This window comes from Cyprinus carpio, chromosome A21 (genome assembly GCF_018340385.1).
Source record: "Cyprinus carpio isolate SPL01 chromosome A21, ASM1834038v1, whole genome shotgun sequence".
In the NCBI taxonomy this organism is placed as follows: Eukaryota; Metazoa; Chordata; class Actinopteri; order Cypriniformes; family Cyprinidae; genus Cyprinus; species Cyprinus carpio.
This window is the reverse complement of record NC_056592.1, coordinates 23,269,636-23,292,605: the sequence shown is the minus strand read 5'-3', so window position 1 is coordinate 23,292,605 and position 22,970 is coordinate 23,269,636. Positions and strand designations below refer to the sequence as shown.

Genomic DNA, 22,970 nt, shown 5'->3' with positions numbered 1-22,970 from the left:
TTAACGTGTGTTACCAGTCACGCCACGATACGTCCCAGAAGCTGCTCTCTGCGCTGCTTCTGTCAAGATACACGCATACAGCTCCTTCAATTAAATATAATGGCTAGTATAGCCAAAATCTGTCAAAATCCCATCAGAATCCATTGTCATGACATGGCTAAATTTATGTTTTAGTCGCATAACATCGGTTAATGGAAATGCCATCATTTCGCAATACTTTTTTATCTACATTTATAAAATATTGGCAAAGTTTTGCGCAAATTTGTAATGGAAACGCGCCTACTGACACAGTCAGAGAGTCTGCAGGGGTTCTCTCAATGGTATTTCTTGTTTTATGTTAAACTATTTCAGATTTCTTCATATATCTTTTTAACAAGACCCCCCCCCCCCCCATTATAATATAAAGACAGTACAACCCTGACACTTTTGGTAAATGTGGTCCAAGCTGTTTTTGAATCATCCAATCACTCAAACCATCTGTTATTTCTTTTACTTCAATGTTTTAAGACTCTTATATAAAGAACATAATCTTCATAATTGTACTACAAGCAGGCATGTTCCAAGTAAGGCCATTTCTGATTCTGATATGCTAGGAGGTTTTAATTATTCATTTCATCCTGACATGAATTTGCTTGTGAAAGTAAAGGTCCCCACCTCCTCAGACCCAGTGGTGTCTTGCACAGCAGTGGCCGGATGTCTGGAACCACTGAAGTTTTTATACCCGCTAGCAGTTCGATCAAACATGTCCCTTTAGTGGAAAGAGGAGATGAACTAGAAATGCTTCACAAGCTAAAGAAAACCTTGTGACAACAGTTTAAGGGAAGGCTTTTATCTGTCCCTCGTGGTGTTCTGTGTTTACTGAATATCTCTGATATTGGTTTTTGTGTATCAGAGATCCCGCCGGGCTGGCTGAGGCAACTGGCCAGGCAGCCTCCTGCACTGTCAAGGCACCAGCTTCCAGATGATCGATTTAACTGAAGAGACTGCAAGCAAGGCAGTCAATCAAAAAGAAACAAGGTTTGATAATGCAGGTTGATTGTTTGTTTAGGAATCACGCCACCTCATTATACAAGTTCAAGTATAGCAGTGTGGCTCAATAGAAGCAAACAGAAGAAGATATAAAGTTTGTTTTGTTAATGGAATCAGGGGTGCCACTATGGTTTCACAGAAAATCAAATGAGTTTAGTGCTTCCTGAATAACAAATCAGTTTATTTGAAAATATATATATTTGTTCACCTGCATTTACCAGGTGATTCACAAACACTGAAGATTTTATATTTTGGTTCAGTAACTTTAAATGAGAGCTTGAGAAAGTAATGTTAAAACACGGGAGCAGAGACAAAAGCAACGTTCTAAACATTTTATAATCATTCATAGTGCAAACCATAAGAGCACAGATGAAGTCTGCATACTTTCTGCAATCTATCACACTTTCAAGAATTTTCCATAAATTCTCTATGGAAGCTGAGCAGCAGACTCATATTCTTGCAAAATTTGACAGGGAGCAGAGCGACGATCCACTCGGATTTGTGTGTGTGTGTTTGACAGGGAGCAGAGCGAGCTCTATGGAAGCTGAGCAGCAGACTCATATTCTTGCAAAATTTGACAGGGAGCAGAGCGAGTTCGGAGATCATCATTGTGTAATGTTTAAAGGTGGAAAGTAACTAATTACAAATACTTTCGTTACAGTACTTGAGTACATTTTTTAAAAAAATTCTACTTTCTTGAGTATAATTAAATTGTTTTAACCTTACTATAATAAAACTAATGAGTAGAATAAAAAAAAAATAAACAACTTATCTACAACAAAATCACAACAAAAGCACAAAGTAGAAAGTAAAACAAAAAACAAAAAAAACTGACTTTTCAAACTGCTGAGGTGGAGCCCTGCGCTTCAGCCAATAACAGACAGGTCTGACTCGGGTGCAAAACCAATCAAAACTTTCAGTTCAGCTGCGGGGGTGGGGCGTTCAAACCGCGCTTTGCTTTGATTGTCAATCACCGGCGTTGTCGTTTTGAATCAGCATCATTAGCGTTTGAGTATTTTACTGAATGTGAGCTGTGCTCTGATTTTAAATCGTAATTTTGTCAGCTCCTGAAATGGGTCATACCGTCGATATTACACTCAGTTGATAGAAGAATGCAGTTATTGCATGGATAGAGCAAGAACAATGTAAGTGTCTAAAATACATGCACACAGTTCAGTTGATTGGTAAAAATGTTCAAAGCTAAAATAACCTCAATATTAACAACAACATTGAAATAAGAGTGCATGCATTTTACGTGCATCTGGCTGATAGAACAACCATGATTTATCTGTTAATCAGATGCATTTAAAATCATTTTTTGGATGTGTGAGCACATGGTATGTTATGTATGCTATGAACATTACGGAGTGCTAAACACTCTCATGCAGTGCATGTTTCATTCATACTCGAAGCTGGATGGCGCTCTCACGTAGAAATTAAAAAAATGGCCCAGTAAAAGTAATAACTTATGACCTGCAGGAAATTCCTTATATGGACAAAGACATCCCACTATTGCTGTAGCTAAAAAAAAGAAGGTAATTTCAAGTCATTTCGAGGTAATAAATATAGTATATGAACAATCCAGTGCTAATTGACATAACATTTAATACAGTATAGAAACTTTTCTGCCTTATTATGTGTTTGTATAAACCAATCCTAAAATTGTCATTAGGAAAATACAGAAAAAAGAAAAATATTATAGAATACAAATTATTGGTTATCATCCAGCAGTGTATTTGATTTATTATCCAATTAAAATACATAAGAAAAAACAAAGCCTGTCAATTAGACAAAAGTCAAAAGTTTTTTTTTTTTTTACATTTCTGTCCCCCATTTCTGTGTTTTCTCTGCTGCACAAACATTTTTGTGTAAGTGTTCTTTAGCCTGTTGATTTTGATTCATAGTATTCAGCTAACAAGGAAATATTTTGCAATAAGAGTTAGAATAAATGTGAATGATATCTAAGATTTTTCATTTTTTATTTATTTATTATAATTATCATTATTTACCTTATTTACCTTATAATCTTATATGTGAATGTACCTTTCAAAATTAGTTATATAAGTAGTATGTTTGCTTAACATAGCATCAAACATGACAATTTATGGACTAATATCATGTTTTGCTCCAAAATCACCACATAACATCAGTCGTGTTTGAAACAATTAGCTTCTGTGGTTCCATGTTGCTTCTTAAGACAGAAAATATTCTTTATAATAAGCTTTACTGTGATACAAGCTATGTCAATTAATATTGTATTGCAACTGGGTGTTTATTGTCTTCCACGTTTCATCAGTTAAAGCATCTCTATCTGCATGTTATTCAGCTGTAGTGATATCTGATGCATTTGTCCATATAAGGGATTTCCTGGGTCTCACTTGTGAAACAGAAATTAAAGTACATGAGTGTTAGGGTTAGGGTTAACCCTGCTCCATAATGCTCAGATCGTCTCATTTTGGGTAAAAAAATAAAAATAATACTAAAGTGCAATCCTATATCCTAAATAAATCATCTCCATTATGTGTTCCCTGGTCTAAAGTGTTACCAGGGAATCTATTACACTTCATTTTTTAATAAAACTGTGGCTATTACAAACTGTCAAATGCTGCTCTTCCAGCCTGAACCAAACGCTATTTTTAAAAATGGGGATAAGCCACTCGATATTTGTTGGATATTTGATATTGTTTCAGTGGAAATTACATCAGCACACTGAATTACGCTGTGTATTTCAAGACACTTCAGTGGAACTTTAAATAAGTTATGCTGCTTTGCAAGAGCAATTTGTAAGGCATAGTTTGCTCATTACTCACCCTCATGTCACTTCAAAGGTATAAGACACTTTCATCTGTGAAAAACATACAGTTCCAACATCACGTAACATCATCGTGAAATTTGAGAGCTAAGAAATTCTACAAACCTCAGAGTCCCACACTTTGAGAAACAAATAAGCATACTGAATTTAATTAACTTGCTTTAACTAGGTCAGTAATGAAAGCAGTTGACATGAAAGAAGAACAGTGTCCACTATAATGCCTTTTGCAGCATTGCTGAGAATGCATTTTGTGGATGATGGACGTTCTAATTGTGTGGAAATCTGCTGAGCTGAGCTGTGGCAGATTCTGTGTGGCTCTGGCCATAAGAGACAATAATTTGGATTAGCCTCTAACCACAGACAAAAGCTCATTAATTTGGGTGTTAAGTGTGCTAAAACAGCAGTCCTGCCTAACGACGCACGCTGGAAGGAAGGGATAGAGTGGTACGAGGTCCTTCTCCATCTGTCATTGACTGTCCGTGTCTTCTCCTCTTTCTTCACATCAGCAGCACCAACTGAAAATGCTGTGGTAGGTGCAGAAACTGACTATCACAAAGAGGAGAGTCTTTAAGCTTGTATTAAGTGGCAAATAGCTTTTGCCACCCACCAGTTCTCCTTTTTCCACATTGTCCGTGTGAAGATGAAGAGAGATATGGCAGGGGGCAACCAAGGCAGCTTCCCTCGGGAGTTTCTTGTATCTTCCAGCCACTCAGCAATTCAGCTGCAGGGCGAGATTGAGGCCAGTCACCACAGTGGTGCATCTGCAACCTTTTCTGACCTACCAATCAGGGTGGACTGTATCCTGGAGGCCGGGACTCTACAATAAGCTCTTGAGGAGTGGTCCTCAAATCGTGAATAAAGGTGTACAGGGCATGGAAATCAAAGAGAGGCAATCAAAACCACCATCATTTGGCTGTCGAGCTCTAGCTTTGATTGAAATAGACTCTTCTGGGCAAATTATACAGCTCTGAAATGCTCTAATTGTGTTAAAATAAACATTTAAAAAATCTACTTTGTCCTCTACTCAAAAAAGAATATGATCTGGAACATCAACGGGGTGAGTGAATTACGACAGAATTTTCATTAACAATTCATTTTAAGAACCAATTCTTACTATTAACTAGCATGCATATTACTAGCATATTGGCTGTTTAGTATTTAGTATTAGTATTCTACCCAGGCTCATTGGAAATACGTGCCTCTACCTACTGTACATTTCTGCAAAACTCAAAAACCTATTCCTATACGTACAGATCGCTGCAGTTTCCAGTTTAAATTAACTTTTTTTTTCCATGCACACTATTATGTCATGACTTCAAAACAATTTTAACATGCTGAGACATTTTTTTTAACTAAGAAGATTTGTTTGGTAGCTCATGCGATAAGGAATTTTACCTGTGAGGTGAAGCACTTTGGTACAGTATGAATCCCATGAAATTAAGTTTTGACAAAACAGCTCAAACCTCTGTATAAGAAGGCTAAAATAGCACGGTTGCGTCAATGAATGCATTTTTATATCACTTTTGGATTTGATAACACTATCAGGCAGGTTTAGTGTTAGGTTTGGTATAGGAGGTACGTTATTTTCCAACATGATAGAGTATTTACATTTTAGCAACACTCCCTGGACATTGGAATTCTGCTTGAATACTTGCTTGAACCAACCTAATAAAGATGGTACAATATGTGCAATGTGGCCATGGTCACATATTTAACACACATTTTAGCACCACTCACTGGACATTTCACTTTGAAACCTCCACGACGTGCAATAATGCATGTAATATTAGTGTTCCAGAAATGTCACCACAACCACGTATTTCTAGACCTTAAAGTATGACCAAAGTTTTATTTTTTGGTGGCCTATTCAAAGCCCTTTTAGCCAGGAAATACTGTGAGTAAATGGCACTGTGGAAGATGCAAACCACAGAAGGTGACCTTAAACACACAAGGAGCTTTCTTTTTGGCACAGCGATGTTTACCAGCACACATGATCCTTCAGTAACCTTCATTTATTGATCTAGGAGGTGCAGAGTACTTTCAGACTCCAAATACAAAACTTTTGCTCTGTCTTCTGACTGACACAATCTGACTGGCTATTGCTTTTCCACATATCCCACACTTCAAACAAAGACTCAGAATGTGTCTATAATATGTTTGATTAAAGACTGTTAAAACTGTTACAGTGAAATCTGATTATTGGGAATCAAGCAGCTATTCGGTACGGTCAATCTGTTTAACAGGACAATGTACTCTACCATTTAAAAGTTTGAGATTGCAGACTGGTAAGACTTTTTAATGTTTTTGATAGAAATTTCTTAAGTTCACCAAAGCTGCGTCTATTTAATCGAACAAGCACTAAATATTATTACACCTAAAGATATCTTTTGGTATATATTTTGATATACTATGGTCAATGCATCCTTGCTGAATAAAATGTTATTCTCTTAAAAAAAAGTATCTTTACTAAAAGAATTATGGCCACGTTCACATAGCAGCAGAATACGTTTTTTTAGTCCTGTACTTGAGTCTTTAAACGTTACGTTCACACAAATTACGTTTATTTACGGGTGTGACAACGGCTTATGGCTGTTGTCGGTTAATGAAGATTTAATGGATGAACTTGCAGCTCGATTGGATTCTTGTCAATGACTTTTGTCACTGTCGCTATGGTTACTGGTAAGGAATATGGGCTTGACTCCCGTTGCACATTCATACAGACAGTATTCAAGATGCTACTGTAAGTTGCTGTGTGAACGGGACATTTCGAGACTCACACCTGTAAGTTAATGCGGTTGTCACTCCCAAAAACTGACAGTGTGAATGTAGTCTATATAATATCGGTGCATCCCTAGCTTATACTTAAGTTTAGGGATGTGAACAGCTCTTCCAGAACCATTTATGCAAGCAACAGACATGAATGATAGTGTATTGCAAATCAAGCGCTATTACTTTAAACAACTCGGCTCAATGAAAAACAACCAAATCTTACCGCCTTACATTGAAAAGGAGACCAGAGTCATATTTATTGGCCAGAGTATCACAGAGACTTATGGGCGGGCTCTTTTGAGCCAGTAGGCATTACACTAAAATGAGAACAACAGAATCAGAACACCTTAGATACCACATAGCAAAAGGCTGGCAACAGTCTAGATTCATGGTGGCAAGTTTTGCATGTGTAAGTTCCACTCACATTTTCTACAAAAAAAAGAAAAATGCCATTCAGTACTAAAACTTTAGACTTTTGAATGTTCAAGTACACCAGACTACCACACTCTGAATAGTACAGTGTGTTACACTGAGAGACTGGGGGGGGTATAAAAAAAATTCTGATTTGTTCTTCAGAAATCTATAGAAATGTTCTCGTTTGCTCTCTATATGTAAGGATCTTCTTTCATACTCCTCAATCTTTGCTACAATCCTATATTTCATTCAGAAAAAAATAAATACATTTAAAAAATGTATGGCATCTCAATTTTTGGTCACTATTTTTATTCACACCGTGCAACCAAATTAAGCAACAAAGCCTTGTCTGAGCAGCAAATACAGCTCCTGCAGTGCCAGGAGCACTTCCTCTGAATTCACAAGCTTAAGAAAACAGTTGGCTCTCTGAAGCAGTTCAATAAGAAGCAGACATGCCTGGATGGATACGGGGGTGGAAATCAAGAGACAGCAGAGCTCAGAGAAAACTAGGGCTCAGAAAAACAAGAGCAGCATAAAACAGTCCCACGCAGTCTATCCGTCAGTTTTAAGGACATGCGGTCCTTGACTTGTAAATGGTTTGTGCGGAAAAAACGGGTATTAATGCTAATAAAATGACAGAACCATCCAAAAATAGCACAGACAGAATTCAGAATGGATAGCATAGTCACAGTGCAACTGGCAACTGTTTTGGGAAGCATTTATGGCTCATCTTCTTAGACACATACTGTAAATAGTAACATGCAATTGATACCTATTTCAATCTGACCTAACTCATAAAAATGACTTTTTTTTTGGTGTAGTCAGGTTTATTTAGTCATATTAAATCTGAATTAAAATTAAAATATTTTTGTGTTAATAAAATTTTTTTGTTTAGATGTTTTCACATAAAAAAAATGTAACATTGTTGAAGAAACATGACTGTTTCATGAAATCACAAATCATGATAGAACTGTCTAACTATGATGACAAGCAGGTTACAGAGTGATAACTTCTGCTAATTAATCAGTCTGAGGTCAAATTAATGTAAGATTATTGCCATAAATAATGAACATGGGTTAAAGACCAGATGTCCCATTTTGGTGTCCGCATCAAATAAAATTTACAAAAGTGAATGGTAAATATGGGCGAAATAATGTTCTATCATCATTCAGCATAACTGTCTTCTGTATGATAGTCATTATTTTTTGCTCAGAAAAAAAAAGAAAAAAAAAACATTTTAAAGTATTAAAATAATGTATTAAACTTTTACTGATTTGATGCTTAAAAATTTGATTTGTGAATGTATGCAATGAAATTTATAGATTGCACTACACTTATTTTGCTCAAATACATGATCGATTTAATTCCATTTGTCACACTAACAAGAAACAATGCTCCTGACCACAGCTTGAGAGCTGTAGTTCCAACCACACAACTGCAATGCTGTTTAAGGATGTTCGTCTGAGCCATGGATTCAGGAAACACCAAAATACTGACCTATGTTGGTAACAATGAAACTTGCGGCCATAGTTGGCTAGCGATGCTTTCGGGAAATGCACCCCCATATGTTCTTTGCCCAATGATGCACTAAGGTCAGTGGGAGATATACATTCTAAACATCTAATCATCATTTTAATAAATACATAACACATATCAATATCATTACTTACATTTAACATTCACATTACATTAGGTACTTGCATTTTTGGCATCATAAGACATTTTACAGCCTGCTTCACTTGTCATAAAAAGGTCAATTTATCTGATATTTTAAGAGACTTATTAAGCTTGACATAATTTCATTAGGATGGTTTTTTTTTTTTTTTTTTTTTTTTGCATATTGGTTGCACCACAATGACTTTTAATTGACATGAGTTCTCTGTCATTATTCAACTTTTTGAAACTGACGGCTCTTCAGCTCCAGTGGTCTCATGGGATAGCAAATTGTCCACTGGTTCCACACTTCAGAATCTTAGCAGATGCAATGTGTCATATGAATATAATTCGCCTACTGTAATATTTTTTTATTTGACAGATTGCTTTTTGCACACAGTGTAGCAGGTTTGGATGTGTACACTGGGCATGTTAGACACAATCATAGAGCTTTTATGGGCCAGGAATGATCTGTATTCATGTAATTTCCTAATCTTATTCCCCTGCCTTCTTCTCTTCTCTTCCAGCAGAAAAAGCTTAAGAAAACTTTTATGTGAGCAGGAAATATTGAATATTTTAACAAAGAATTAGGAAATAAACTAAGCTTAGTTTAGTCAGCGTAGCAAGGCTAGTGTTTTCCATCGTTCTCCATATTAATGAGTTTGGATCAGTTGTCCTAAGTGCTGTCATTTTAGACACAAGAGCCAAATGATTAAGCAGCAGCTTGGCCCAGACATATCAGGCTGGAACTTCACCTAATTGGATAAAATGAGATTCAGGGGTGATGGATTTTGATAATTGTTGGCACTTGTTAACCACCTCACATGGGCCCTAGCATGCTGTCATGCATATTAAGCCACAGACCTCCACTTATAATCACAATTATCTCACTAACTCCAAGGCAGGTTAATCAGTGCTGAAGTTTATCAAATTAAGAAACATTTCAATAGGCCTAATAAGATACATGACAGACCAGACTTTGATGGGCAGGGATCTGAAGGCTCAAAGTCCTCACAGCAGCTGAGGGACCTGTGGTCACTCCTGTCAAGAACTTTCTTCATGTTTGATCTTCATGTTAGAAAAAAGGGGGACTATTATAAAAATCAGAATGCAGCTTGGGTGGTTGACATTCCTGCACCCTCAGTGCAGCACAAATGTCAGCAAAATTTTGTTTTCAAATAAAAATTTAAAATTTCAAAAGAGTCTGGCAAAGCATTTACAAAAGCAGAGGGGTAAATGCCATCTTTCCAACATGCTATTCTGAAATATACCTTAAAGCACAATGTAAACTTTAATGCAGTTGTACTGTATGAGAGAGTTCCCCGATGAGAATAAGCAGTATTGTAGTTTCTCTTTCTTGGACTTTTTATGTACATACTTTAGCATTTGATGCATGATGCATCTCAAATGAATATATTGTTATAATGAACATACACACAGGGACAAATTTAGGTATTATGCCTGGAAAGATGCGGTTTGTATTTTGAAAACATCCTTTTGGAATGGAGCCTGTTTTGGATGCAGTGTTGTCTACATCATTAACCAAACAAAAAGAAGAAGAAGAAAAAAAATCAATAACAATAGCAGTGAGTCCAACCTCCGGCTTTTCATCAAATAGAGATAACTTGATCAGATGTTTTCCTCAACATGCTTCATTTTTTATAATTCACCCAACATTTGTCCTATTAAAGGTGACCGGGTGTATATGAATAGGCCTATGTGAAATTATTAACACCAAAAGTAAAGATCATTTACTATTTGTTAGTTTAAAATTCATGTGCAAAGCTCTTAAAAATGTATGTATGTATTTTTTTATGTATTTTAAAGGGATCATAGGATGCAATTTAAATTTTTCCTTTCTCTTTGGAGTGTTACAAGCTCTTGGTGCATGAAGAAGATCTGTAAAGCTGCAAAGACTAAAGTCTCAAATCCAAAGAGATATTCTTTATAAAAGTTAGGAGTCAACCACACCCCCCTAAAATGGCTCATTCTAACACGCCCCCACATCTCTACATCACTATGTGGGAAGATTTGCATAATGCCACCCAAATGTTCATGTAAAGAAAGAAGGTTCCAGAACAGTTCAACCCAAATATTCAGATGTGTGCTGCACATTTTATGGAGGATGAAGACTATTTTTCTGAACCAGTAGCCTGCAATGCGTCTGTGGAACAACAGTTCAAACTTTGCAAGGACAGTCTGGCGCTTCTGACTCACACCCTGTGTAGGTAAGTTTTTTTATATTTAAATGATTTGCCAATGATAATTCAAACGGTAGTTTTGAGCAGTAGAGTATGTTTGTTGTCACAAATGCAGACATGGTTTTATGTTTACGCAGCGCGATAATAATAACACGAATAACACGTAAAAACACAGTATAAATCATTATAATCAGTAATTATGTCCCCACTTGATACAACAAATGCCTCGTTTGTAATGGGTTTTATTTGTTTTGTCTCTTCTAGTGATGTCCAGATCGCGAACAAATCTTTCTATTTAACCAGTTCACCAAATCTTTCTGAATCGTTTGAAACGGTTCGCGTCTCCAGTACGCATTAATTAAAACTTAAGTTACTTGGTTTATAAAAGTGCCTTACACTCCCTCTGACACTAAATAAACCAATATCCCGAGTTATTCAGTTACTCCTAACAGTACATTGACTGAACTGCTAAAAGAAAGCGATGATGGGATGCACACGAGCAGAGCAGCTGGACTGAGTCTCCTGCTGCTGGCCTGGGAGACAGCATAGTATGGGAAGGGGCGTAACATTTCCGTCACATGCTTGAGGCATTCGGCCAATCACAACACACTGAATAGCTGGCCAATCAGAGCACATGACGCTTTTCAGAAAAAAAACCCCAACACTTTTCAGAAGGCGGGGCATAGAGGAGAAACTATAATGTAACTTACATGGAAAATAATGTGTTTTTTTAACCTTAAACCGCATAAACACATTGCATTACACCAAATACACAAAATAATGTTCTTTTTAGCAGCATCATATGACCCCTTTAAGTAGTAATCATGAATTAATAATATGTTTTTGGGGAGTCAAACCACATGACATTCCACAATCTGAACTAATCTTTTCTTGGCTTAAGAAAGCCAAATTATTTTGACCTTATTTCCGGAAACATTCCAGAATTTTGGAAACTTTCCAGGATTGTTTTGGAAAGTTTTGGAAAGTGTCCGAAAAATTACCAGAAATCTTCTGCCCCTTTGCAACCCTAATTGTAACATATGACTTTTATTTGGCAGTTTCAATATTACAAATATTCAAATAAATAAATAAATGCTTTCTTTTCAGCAATTAACATTTTTTGAGGCTTTTTTTGGGGGGGGATAGCGATTATTCGTACAGAAACATACAATTTTAGAAAAAATTGTAAGCATGAAGCTTCACCCCTAAACCTACCTTATACGTGAAAAATAAAATAAATAGTTACAAATTGAGAGTGAGAGTGAGAGTGTGTTGTCCATATATACCCACTATGAATCAAATAAATCAAAATTACAGGGAAAAGAAAACAGTAGTCCTTAGATGCCATATATTCGTCACAGCAGCATCTCACTTTATGGAGAAAGCAGCTGACTGAATGAACTGCATATATACGGAAGTAAAATGTATGGCAATTACATACTGCATATTAACAAGATTAAAGAAGCTTCCTGTTATTTGTGTAAATAAACTTTAATAATATAAGATTAACTGTAAACTTGAATCGATTAACATCCATCACCTGTGTGTGATGTCATTAACAGAAGTCCTATATTGTTGTACCAATGTGGCTCAAATGTAAGAGGTGCGACCATGTTACTACTGTTCATAATCAAGACAAGCTAGCTAGTTTCTACAACGATGCATCAAACTATGGTGTTTAAGCAGCGAGTTATGTCGTTGTAAAGGAAACACATCCCTGATCACATTTCTTAAAATTTTACAGTGAACCATCCCTTCAAATCTAATTCTCTGTCTCAGGTAGTGAATAATGCAGATGCTACATTCAGAGTTAGGTCCCTCTGGACTGAGCAGGGGAGCAGCTGCACCTAACAAGTGAAGCATCAAAACTGTCATGGCTCATTGTTTAGCAAGATAAATCAGTTTAAGCAGGACAACACCACACCACCCAGCTTTTCCTTTTTTAACCAATCTCCTTCTGTTGCTTCATTCACTATCTAATATGTGCATGCACACACCAATTGGTAAAGCAGACTTGACTTTAGGGGCAGATGTATGCATCCCCAATACTGTATGCCACACAGTATTATACAATAATAATAATGTAATTAAAAAAACAAAACTCTTATTCATTGCGGTGTCAACATTTCTAACCACAATACATGTACTATTATACATTTAATTTTAAATACATACATATAAATACAATATATATATTGTATATTATATATATTTAAAAAAAAAAAAAACACAAAATAGTTTTTGTGGCAATCAACATACTACAAATGTTGTCAACTGAGTCTTTACTAAACCAAGAATATTCCTTAAAACTTACCTAAGCTTGCAGATCTTTATCATATTAGTGTAAGACACCTTTATTGGAATGATTTGTATGTCAATTTTTCTCAATATTGTGTTGATGCTAATGTCAGGTTAGGCTGATTTGTTTTTGGAGTGTGGTAAAAGGTGACATCGTCATTGCAAAAGCCAATGACATGATTTACAGCACTGTAGGCAGACTGCAGAAAGTCCTCGCCCTGTCACTGCCAATGATTGATTGTCAGTCACTCTAACCACGCAACAAACTGGTAAATAAATTTGCCTTCAAGGGATTGCATTCTGGGTAGACTTTGCGTCAGAGCGGTGAAGCCTATAAAAAGCAACTGGTATGCTCTGCCAGAGGAAAAGCAAACTCAACAGGCTTGCTGATTTGTTTAGAAACTCAGAAAATGCTCTGAAACTTTCTAAACTCCTTCCTGGTGCATGTCACTTTCACAAACCTGGGTTGGTGGTTGATAAATGAAAGAAAGCTATTTCTTATTATAATATTCTTGTGGCTCGAAAACCATAATGAAAGTTTAGCAGTAGAAACTCTGCATCAGTTTGCTGATTGGGTTTCATTCATAACATTTTACCATATATACAGTATGAGGCTTTGATCAGTACTGCAGATCCTGTAGTTTGTAATGATGAGCTTGACAAAATAACATGTATGCACATAAAAAATTTATAAATGCAATGACAAAAATGCAAAATTAGGCTTTTTCCTTTTGCTCCAAAAAATTTCAGATACAAAACTGCAAGTGGACACTCCCGTAAGCTTCCTATTCAGTAGCTTGCATACCACAGGATGTTGCATGCATGCATTTGTCACCTTGTTTGTAATAAAAATAGCAGTTGTGTTGTTGTATTGGTGAGAAGGTCCACCAAGACACCGATAGTAAGAGATAGTAAGGCTGTAAACTGCTAAAAATGTCAATTTAAATGGCAGCTGCAATCTCTTTAATGGGCTCAGTATAAAGTCCATTATGTGCTTCCTCCATTTTGCCTTGTGGCAGGGCCACTGCTGGCTTGACAGCACATTAGCCACTACCGGCCTGAAGTAGGGGTTTTGTTACATCATAAAATGTTATGAGAGCTATTACAGAAAACCATCATCCTCTGCCACTCTATTGAGATGCTCGCAGAGATAGACAATCAGGGTGGAGGGAGGGGTCTCTCATTTCGACAGCATTACTTACCATGTAAGGGTCTTATATAAAGGCTTTCAGTGCCTGCGTACATTAAAACAGGTACACAGTCAGGAAACTTAAATACACAATTGTCTGTTGTGTCTTGATAAGAATCACTGTATTTAGTGAGCAACACTTAAAGATCTACGTATATGAAAAATTCTCACATGAAAAAGGCATTTTACTGAAGCAAACCATTTTAACATTTTTCTAACTAACTTTTATACTTATTTTAAAACACTACTTATTTAAAAAAAAAAACTAATCTATCCATCTTTTTCAGTTTCATTATTAATTCGATATTAGCACTTAATCCGATACCAATCAGTAACTTGTAATTAATTCCACATTTGTGTCATTGAATTGTATTGGGATCTGTTATTCAGAGAACAACTGTTCATTTTCAAATATATTTACTCCAGTCATTGCTGATTCCAGCTCTAATAGATACTACTTATTCTTTAATTACTTGTAACTATTCAAATAGCTTCTAATATCTATTACAATTTTCCAGCTACTAACAGAATAAAAACTAGTACCTGTTAACTACTGAGTAGTTATCTTTTGAATCTTTTGTAATAGGAAGCTAATAAATGCAACTAGAAAAGATATTGAAAAAAATAAAAATCAGTAATGTTTCCATTTCCATTTTACCCAATATTAAAAGAAAAAACATTATAGTGTTTCTGTGATTTACCAAAGGGGTCACTCCCCCTTCTTTTGTGTTAGAAACACTCATGCAGCAACATTAACTAGTTTTCTGTCATTTAATGGCTAGGTAGCCTAATAAACCACAAAGTAGCTTTAGTGTTATAAATAAACATTAATTTAAAAAATAAAAATAAAATAGAAAAACATTGCTAGATGTATGCTGTTAGCAACTATGAAAACGTCATCAATCTGTGAAAAGAGTCCATTGTAAATATATAGCCTACTAGCCAGAGGTAATTAGTTAATATCTGAACCACAGATCCCCAGAAAAGTTGGCAAAATGTACTACTAAAGGAGATAGTAGATGGATGGAAGTCACTAGTGGAATAAGTACTAGTTAACTAGTATTTAAAAACATACTATTAAAATTAGTATACTACTGGAAACTCATAATTTTTAAGGAAGACAAGATACACCACTTGAAATACTACTTGTCCCCGTGAGACCTTGAGTGGAGGAGGCAGGGGGAAAAGTGTAAACCGAGTGCGCCGTCTAGTGGTAATTCAAGGAAAGCCTCATATGTGACAGTGTTGTGTTCAGCAGAAATGCGAAATGCAAATGTTGACCAAACTTTAGAAGAGAAACTTACGGTAAAAGACGTACTCAGTGTAACTTGACCATATCTTGTCGTCAGTATGCTGGTTGACGAACGAGGCCGTCACTGACGAGTTACACGCGACCATCTGGAAGCCGCACTCCGAGAGCATGTCGAAAGAGCGCTCCAGGTGCTTGAACTTGAGGTAAAAGCGGGACGTGTACCTGTCGGGGGTCCTGTCTGGGTCCCTGCTCTCGTTCAAGGTCTCGCCAAAAACTTCTTTGGCCAGCGCAATCCTCCCACAAATCAAAATCCGCGGCACCCTCCGGAATCTGGCATCGGTTTGACTCTCCCTGCCCATCGTACAAGACCCGCGATATCCGACTGTGATGAACCCGCTTTTTCTGTCTGCGGGAACGAGCGACGGTGGAGGGCACATCCGCTGGTCGCTTCCCTGAGAGCCGTCCTCGTAATCACTGTGGATGTATTCGTCGGGACTGGGCTTCAAGTCGTCCGGGGTTAAGAGTTTAACCAAGTCTGGCAACTGAAAGTACTCCGCTTCTTTCCTCAGCCTTCCCTTCTCAGGGAAGTGGTCAGGGAGGACAACTTGCTTGTCTCTGAGGTAGTCTAACACATATCTGAACAAAAACCCATCCCGGTCGATGAAGTAACGACCTTTGGGGTCCCTCGCAAGATCATTTGATGCGTTATTTTTAGTAGAGAATATTTTCCCTAAAAGGGAGCCGGGGTTGCTGATTAACGTGGCGTGACGGGTATAATACACTTGGCCCCCGACGTTTAGTTCAATAACGTCTGGAAAACTGTTGTCTTTAGCTCTAGAGTTTCCACTTAACGCCATTGTCTCGGTCATGGGTGCCAAAATATCCGTATTCGAAAAGTTCGCTCTACAGCTTCGGGAATGATTTAGAAAATGCAGACGATGGACCATGCACATTAAATGGCAATAAAAATAGCATTTCAACCAACTAATTGGAGCAGTTACCTTGCAGTTACTTTATTTTAAAAATCCACCTCTTCTCCGGAGATTAAACAAATCGAAAAAGAGGGAATGAACGGCGGTGAATCCGAGGAGGAGCTACGCGCGCACACCAGAGAGTCGCGTCGCGCGAACGAGTTTCGGTTGCTCAGCTGCGGATGGACACGGCTGCTTATTCACTCGCCTGAAAAAGCTAGTGCATTTGAATGCAATCGGAAGACGCTGTTTAATTTCTGCAAAACACATTATAGAATAAAACTTTTTTTTTTTTCCTGTTAGGCAGGTCCAAAGTTCCTTACGAGTTCAGCAGCGGTTCGAATCCAACTTCTGACGACCAAGTAGACACATATTGGATAGTTTCAAAAGAAAATAAGTGAAAACAGTTCAAAGCAGATGTTATAGCCTAGGATCTGTGGGGTTGATCAATAATCCCAGCTGTTGCCCAGAAGAAAATCCCGTTTGTGATCCTCTGAAATAATCCAGGGCTCGCGTGATGGTGAGCTTTAGAAGTGAAGATGATGAAGCATCGCTCGCGTCGCACCCGCGATCAGGGTTGTGGCGCGGGAAAATAACGCCTCAGCTGTTGTTGCCTCAGCAGGCAAAAAAAAAAAAAACATAATTGGTTATCAAAAATTACATCATCTTAAAGGAGTATGCACGCGATGCTATGGCGTTGCTGGTACCCGTCTGTGTAATATCAAAGTCAGTCAGCTGTGTTAGCTATACTTCATGCAGTCAGCATATTGATTTAGCTACAGGAATCCGACTGCCTGGAATGACATTTTGTGCTCTCGTGCATTAATTCAATCGTTTGCCAATGGCTTACTGTACTTTTAGAAAAAGTATTCTCGGGGTGTGTGAGGATGTGTTCAGCGGAGGAATCCAAAGTCAGTTTCAGGACCATGGACAGCGATAACAATACCTACTACCAGCCTCAACCTTGCTTCTCATCAATTAGGAGTCCTTGGTGTGCCAAGGAGTCCTAATTGTGATGATACCCAAGCCACACCCTTCTTAAAATACAAAGGTCAGGTATACAGATTCATTTATAATGTTTGCAAAATTTATTTAATGTGGTATTATAATCATAACAGTTTAAATAATTAGCCAAATTAAAATAATAAAAATAATAATAAAGCCTTGTCACGTCCTCATATAAGGCTAAATAAATTCTTAAAATATTATCTGGAAAATGTTTACTTTATTTTAAATTGACACTACCTTTTTTCCTGCATACTATTAGAGGATAAATCTAAAAAGAAACATTTTCAATTGAATTCAAATGTGTCTGTGCTTTTACAAAGCAGCTTTAAAGAGAATATTGCCATACAAACACCAGTGAGCAAGATAAAGTCAGCAATGAGGAGTTTGCATGATGCAAAACTTACAGATTAAAAAGAAACACTCCCCCACCCCATGCAGATTTTTTTTTTCTTAATGTAATTGTTGTTTTATTATGTCTAAAAAATATTTATGACTGTCAATAGAGAGTTAATATAATATTTTATGATGTTGCAGATGTTTATAAATACCAGTTTTGTTAAAGGTGCTTAAAAGATTTCTTTTTAATATCTGTTAAATAGTATCGCATATGGGATAAAAAAAAAACATATGACCACCCATAGTAAGTCCCACTGTAGTCTTTCAGAAATTTTGGACTCTTTTCCTATAAAAGAATAATGGGTAACACTATATTTTAAGGTGTCCTTGTTACACATGTTATATGTACTTACTATTATAATAACAATGAATTATGCATAATTACATGCAAGTAACCCAAGCCAAACCCAAATCCTAACCCAAATCCTAAGCCATATAATAAGTTAATGTAGTTAATTAATATTACTCAGTACTTATATGTATAATTAAACTGTAACAAGGACACCTTAAAATAAAGTGCAACCGCATACTGATATGTCAAAAAAATTAATGTGATATTCTTTGCCTTTATTTTCTTTATTGTAGATATAGCTTTTGCATTTGTTATCATTTCTTTTTCACAAAACTCAGTTCTCCCATCAGTATTCAATAAAAAGAAAAATATTTCTTCTGCTCTGGTGTACCCTACTACTGTGGAAAGTATGTTACTTACTAGATAGATAGATAGATAGATAGATAGATAGATAGATAGATAGATAGATAGATAGATAGATAGATAGATAGATAGATAGATAGATAGATAGATAGAGGAGCAACAGTGTATTCATTTATAAGCAGGCCATGAGCTGTATTCGTAAATGCACCTCTTGTATGCTGCTCCTTTTTCAAAGATACTGGAGTATAGCAGTTGACTGGCTTACTTTAAATAGCTCAAACTCGACTCATGGCTGGCAGATTTCCTGTTGTTATTTCATGACTGTACACTACATCTCTGAAAGCATTGGCATTCTTAATTTTTGAAAAGCTTTTCTTTTATTTGAAGAGTCTCTAAGGTCTCTCAGCAGGTAGCTGTTTTTATCAGACAGGCCGATTCCTCTTGTGTCTCTCTCATATGTGTCCTCAGAAGAATTGTCTTTAAAAACACAAAGCTTTATGATTTCAGGTAAACCAGATAAACCAGGCCAGATTACCCAGAAATTTGGGTAGATGTGACTGTCTAGATGTAAGGATGGAGATTTTGGCCTGTGGTTTCTGGCCACAGTGTCTCTCTAATTTAAATGCTTTTTATTCATTTTTCATTTTTATATGTTCATACCACTGGAACATTAAAGTCAGTCCAAACTCAAGCTGTTCTAGTTTTAAAAGGCACAGATAATAGTTACAAAAACTTTCTGTGCTCACAATGGTGTTCATTTAACGAATTTAATGTTGCTTTATGAAAGAAGAAATCACCATTTTGTTTTTCTTATTTTAGGATAGAAGACCTCTTTTTTGTTTTGAGTTTAGATACCAGGACTCTTCCCTAGAGGGGCAATTATCCTGGAAGACTTCAGTGTTCCCTGCATGGTATTCTTTGACTAATGTATTTATTAAGGTCAGTTAAAGGTCTTCAAGGGCACTGTTTCCTATAACAAACCAAGTCTAATTGATGTTACATTATAATACATAGTGCTGGGGAGTAGCTTGCTACAAGTAATGATTTTTTTAGGTAAAACTGTTAAAAAAAAGATGATACACACAAAAAAGAAAGATGTTACACAAAGGCACTAACCCCAAATTACCCTGGCAACTCCTAGACCATTACCATATGATTTTAGACATATTTATTTATTAATTTATTTGTTTGTTTGTCTATTTGTGTATGTATGTGTATATTTATTTATTTATTTATTTTCTAATTATAAAAATATTTTCTCATTTATAATCTAATTATAGAATACAGACTAAAGAAAGAACAAAAATGCACAGCATATTTAAAATAATAATAAAAAATAGCAATAGCAATAAAACAATCAAAATAATGTTTATTAGTGACTGTGGAGTGATTTTCTTTTTCTGTTCTTTATCTCCATGTAATGCAGATCAAAGAAAAAATATCATGGAGAGTGAAACAATCTGATATATAATGCATCTTTTTATACAAAATTCATAACAAATGAATACATATTACTTTAAATGTACATTGTTATTTGTAATCTGATACAACTCGGTAAAAATATCACCCCATTATACCTTCAATGTATTAGTTAAATTGTTATACTTTTTGTAGCTTGTTGTTGAGTATGTATCTTGTTTTATTTGAATTACTTTAAATTATGATTATTTGGATAATTGATTTATCTGTCATTTCTTTGAAAAATTATTTTAATAAAAAATTAATTAAGCACATGACAGGGCAAGCACGTTAGATTAAACTATAGGGGGAAGTCGTGGCCTTATGGTTTAGATTGTGAGTTCGAGTATTTGTGGGTGTGCATGTTTCCTCTCTCCACTAATACCATGTGTTGTGGCAACCGAACACTTTCCCCGGGCGCGCGCATCCCACTGCCCACTGGCTCTCCGGCTCACATCCTCAGCTGTTTCCTCTGTGAGTCCACTGTGTACAGACGTGATTAACTTGTTTCCATAGAAATCCACCGATCAGTGCTAAATCTGTTTGTTTTTTTCGTCCACTGTGTACATACAAAACCAACTAGTTTTTCCATAGATTCAGTGCTAAATCTGATTTGTCAAATTTGTTTTTTTTAAAGTAACTGATTATCAAATTTGTTTTTGTTTTTATTATTATTTTCATTATCAATTATTATTTATTTTGTTGATTAGTTGTTGCATCCCTACTTTAAATTATACATGTAGCTTGGAAAGCTAGAGTTTTAAAGTAGCTTATTACTGATATTACATGCACGATTCAACAAAAAGTTGCTGAATAAAGTCTGCAATAATATCTAGAGCTGCATGGTGTTTTCAGAATGTAGCTGAAAATGCTTTCCTCTTTGTTTGTCAGTTGCCCTTTTGATTCACTACAACAAAAGCAATTAGTTGCTGCAAAACACTCAAAAGTCCAAAATGGAACAGTATGTTGTTTTTGCAGCACTCTGAGTAAGAGGAAAACTACATCATTACAGGATGCTAATTTGTTTATTCCCTTTTTAAATATTAAGCACCAAAGGAAGAAGAAAAATCTAATGGAAAACAGAATAAAGAGGGGTGGTATTCTGTAAGACTTGAGGGAACAATTCTCTGACATGAGTAGTGTGGTGTTCCATTACAATGTCATTAATTTGGAGATTCAATGTGAAATTATGACAATATGAATATATAAATATGTAATTAATCCCCATTAATTACAGAAAATGTGATTAATTAATTATTTTAATTGATTGACTGTGTGTGTGTGTGTGTGTGTGTGTGTGTGTGTGTGTGTGTGTGTGTGTGTGTGTGTGCAATCTTGTTTTATTACATTGCAATGAGATTCAAGCAAAACATGCCCTCTTTAATTCTAAGTGTATGAGTATCAAGAGGATTGTGTTAGTGTGCAACTATGTTATGCAATACTTAATATGTTATGATATTACACAGAAGACAGAATTGAGAAAATTAAATGCAAGCATAGGAAATCTTCAGTTAAGTGCTGATCAGATACAGTTCAAGTCTTATTAATCCCTACAGATATTTTATTAAACCCTATAGTGATTTGCTTTGTGCTTTCAGGTTTTCATGCCACCGTCCAACAACTGTTGCAAACATACATGCACACAATCACACACAGAGCTTAACTAGGTCTGCCAGATTCTCAAGAGACAGGCTGCTACCTCACCGGACATTAAGAGCACTAGCTAGTTTGCCCCAGCTCATAAACCACTGGGTGATGAGAGAGTAAATCATTTGGCCTCAGTCTTGATTCTCTCTCTCTCTCTCTCTCTCTCTCTCTCTCTCTCTCTCTCTCTCTCTCTCTCTCTCTCTCTCTCTCTCTCTCTCTCTCTATATATATATATATATATATATATTCTTATTATTATTTTATTTTTATTTTTATTTTTTTTCATCAAATCAGATTTGGATATATGTAGCATTATATTACTTGCTTATCAATGTATCCTTTGCAGTGAATGGGTGCCATCAGAATGACAATCCAAACAGCTGATAAAAACATCACAATAATCCAGAAGTAATCCTCACCACTCCAGTCCATCAGTTAGCATATTGTGAATTGAAAAGCTGCGTCTGTAAGAAACAAATCCAGCATTAAGGCGTTTTAACTTTAAAGCATTGCTTCTAGTCAAAATATGGCTCCATAAAGGGTTAGTTCACCCAAAAATGAAAATTCTGTCATTAATTACTCACCCTCATGTCGTTTCAAACCTGAAAGACCTTCGTCCATCTTTGGAACACAAATTAAGATATTTTTTGATGGAATCTGAGAGCTGTCTGACCCTGCATAGACAGCAACACAACTCAAATGTTCCCAAGTCCAGAAACATAGCAAGGAGATCTGTAAAGTAGTCCATGTGACATCAGTGGTTCATCCACCATTAAACAATCAAATCTCTTTTTTATGTTCCAGGGAATAATTACAGCATGCAGATTTGGAATGACGGGAAGTTTCTGTCATTATTTACTAAGCCTCATTTTTGGTAAACTATCCCTTTAATGCACTGCAGTTCCATTATCAGCTGTTGTGAACCTGCAGGACAATGCAGGTGTGGAAAGCATGTGAGCAGCACTCTGTCTGGAAGCATAGACTATTTTAGCAACACTGACATGCAGGCCCACACTGAACCTCCAACTGCTGAAAAAGGTTAGAGAAAAACGTACTGTGCCATGGTACAACAGTAATACCCACTCTCTCAAGAAAGAAACTCGTAGTCTTGAGCGCAAATGGAGAAAAATTTACTTGGAAGTTTTTAGAATTGCTTGGAAAAAAAGTATGTCCAACTATAGACAGGCTCTAAAAGCAGACAGGGCCGAGCATATCCAC

At 36.3% G+C, this 22,970-nt stretch overlaps 1 protein-coding gene across 1 annotated transcript in view; it reads right to left on the bottom strand.

Annotated features, from left to right (window-relative positions):
• LOC109068026 (BTB/POZ domain-containing protein KCTD16-like) overlaps positions 1-17,167 on the bottom strand; it is a 68,018-nt gene extending 50,851 nt beyond the window's left edge. The window contains exon 1 of the mRNA XM_042711356.1: positions 15,670-17,167. Coding sequence (XP_042567290.1) covers positions 15,670-16,570 — 901 coding nt within the window. The 5' untranslated portion in view covers positions 16,571-17,167. The remainder of the gene's footprint in view (positions 1-15,669) is intronic.
• Positions 17,168-22,970: the final 5,803 nt, after the last annotated feature.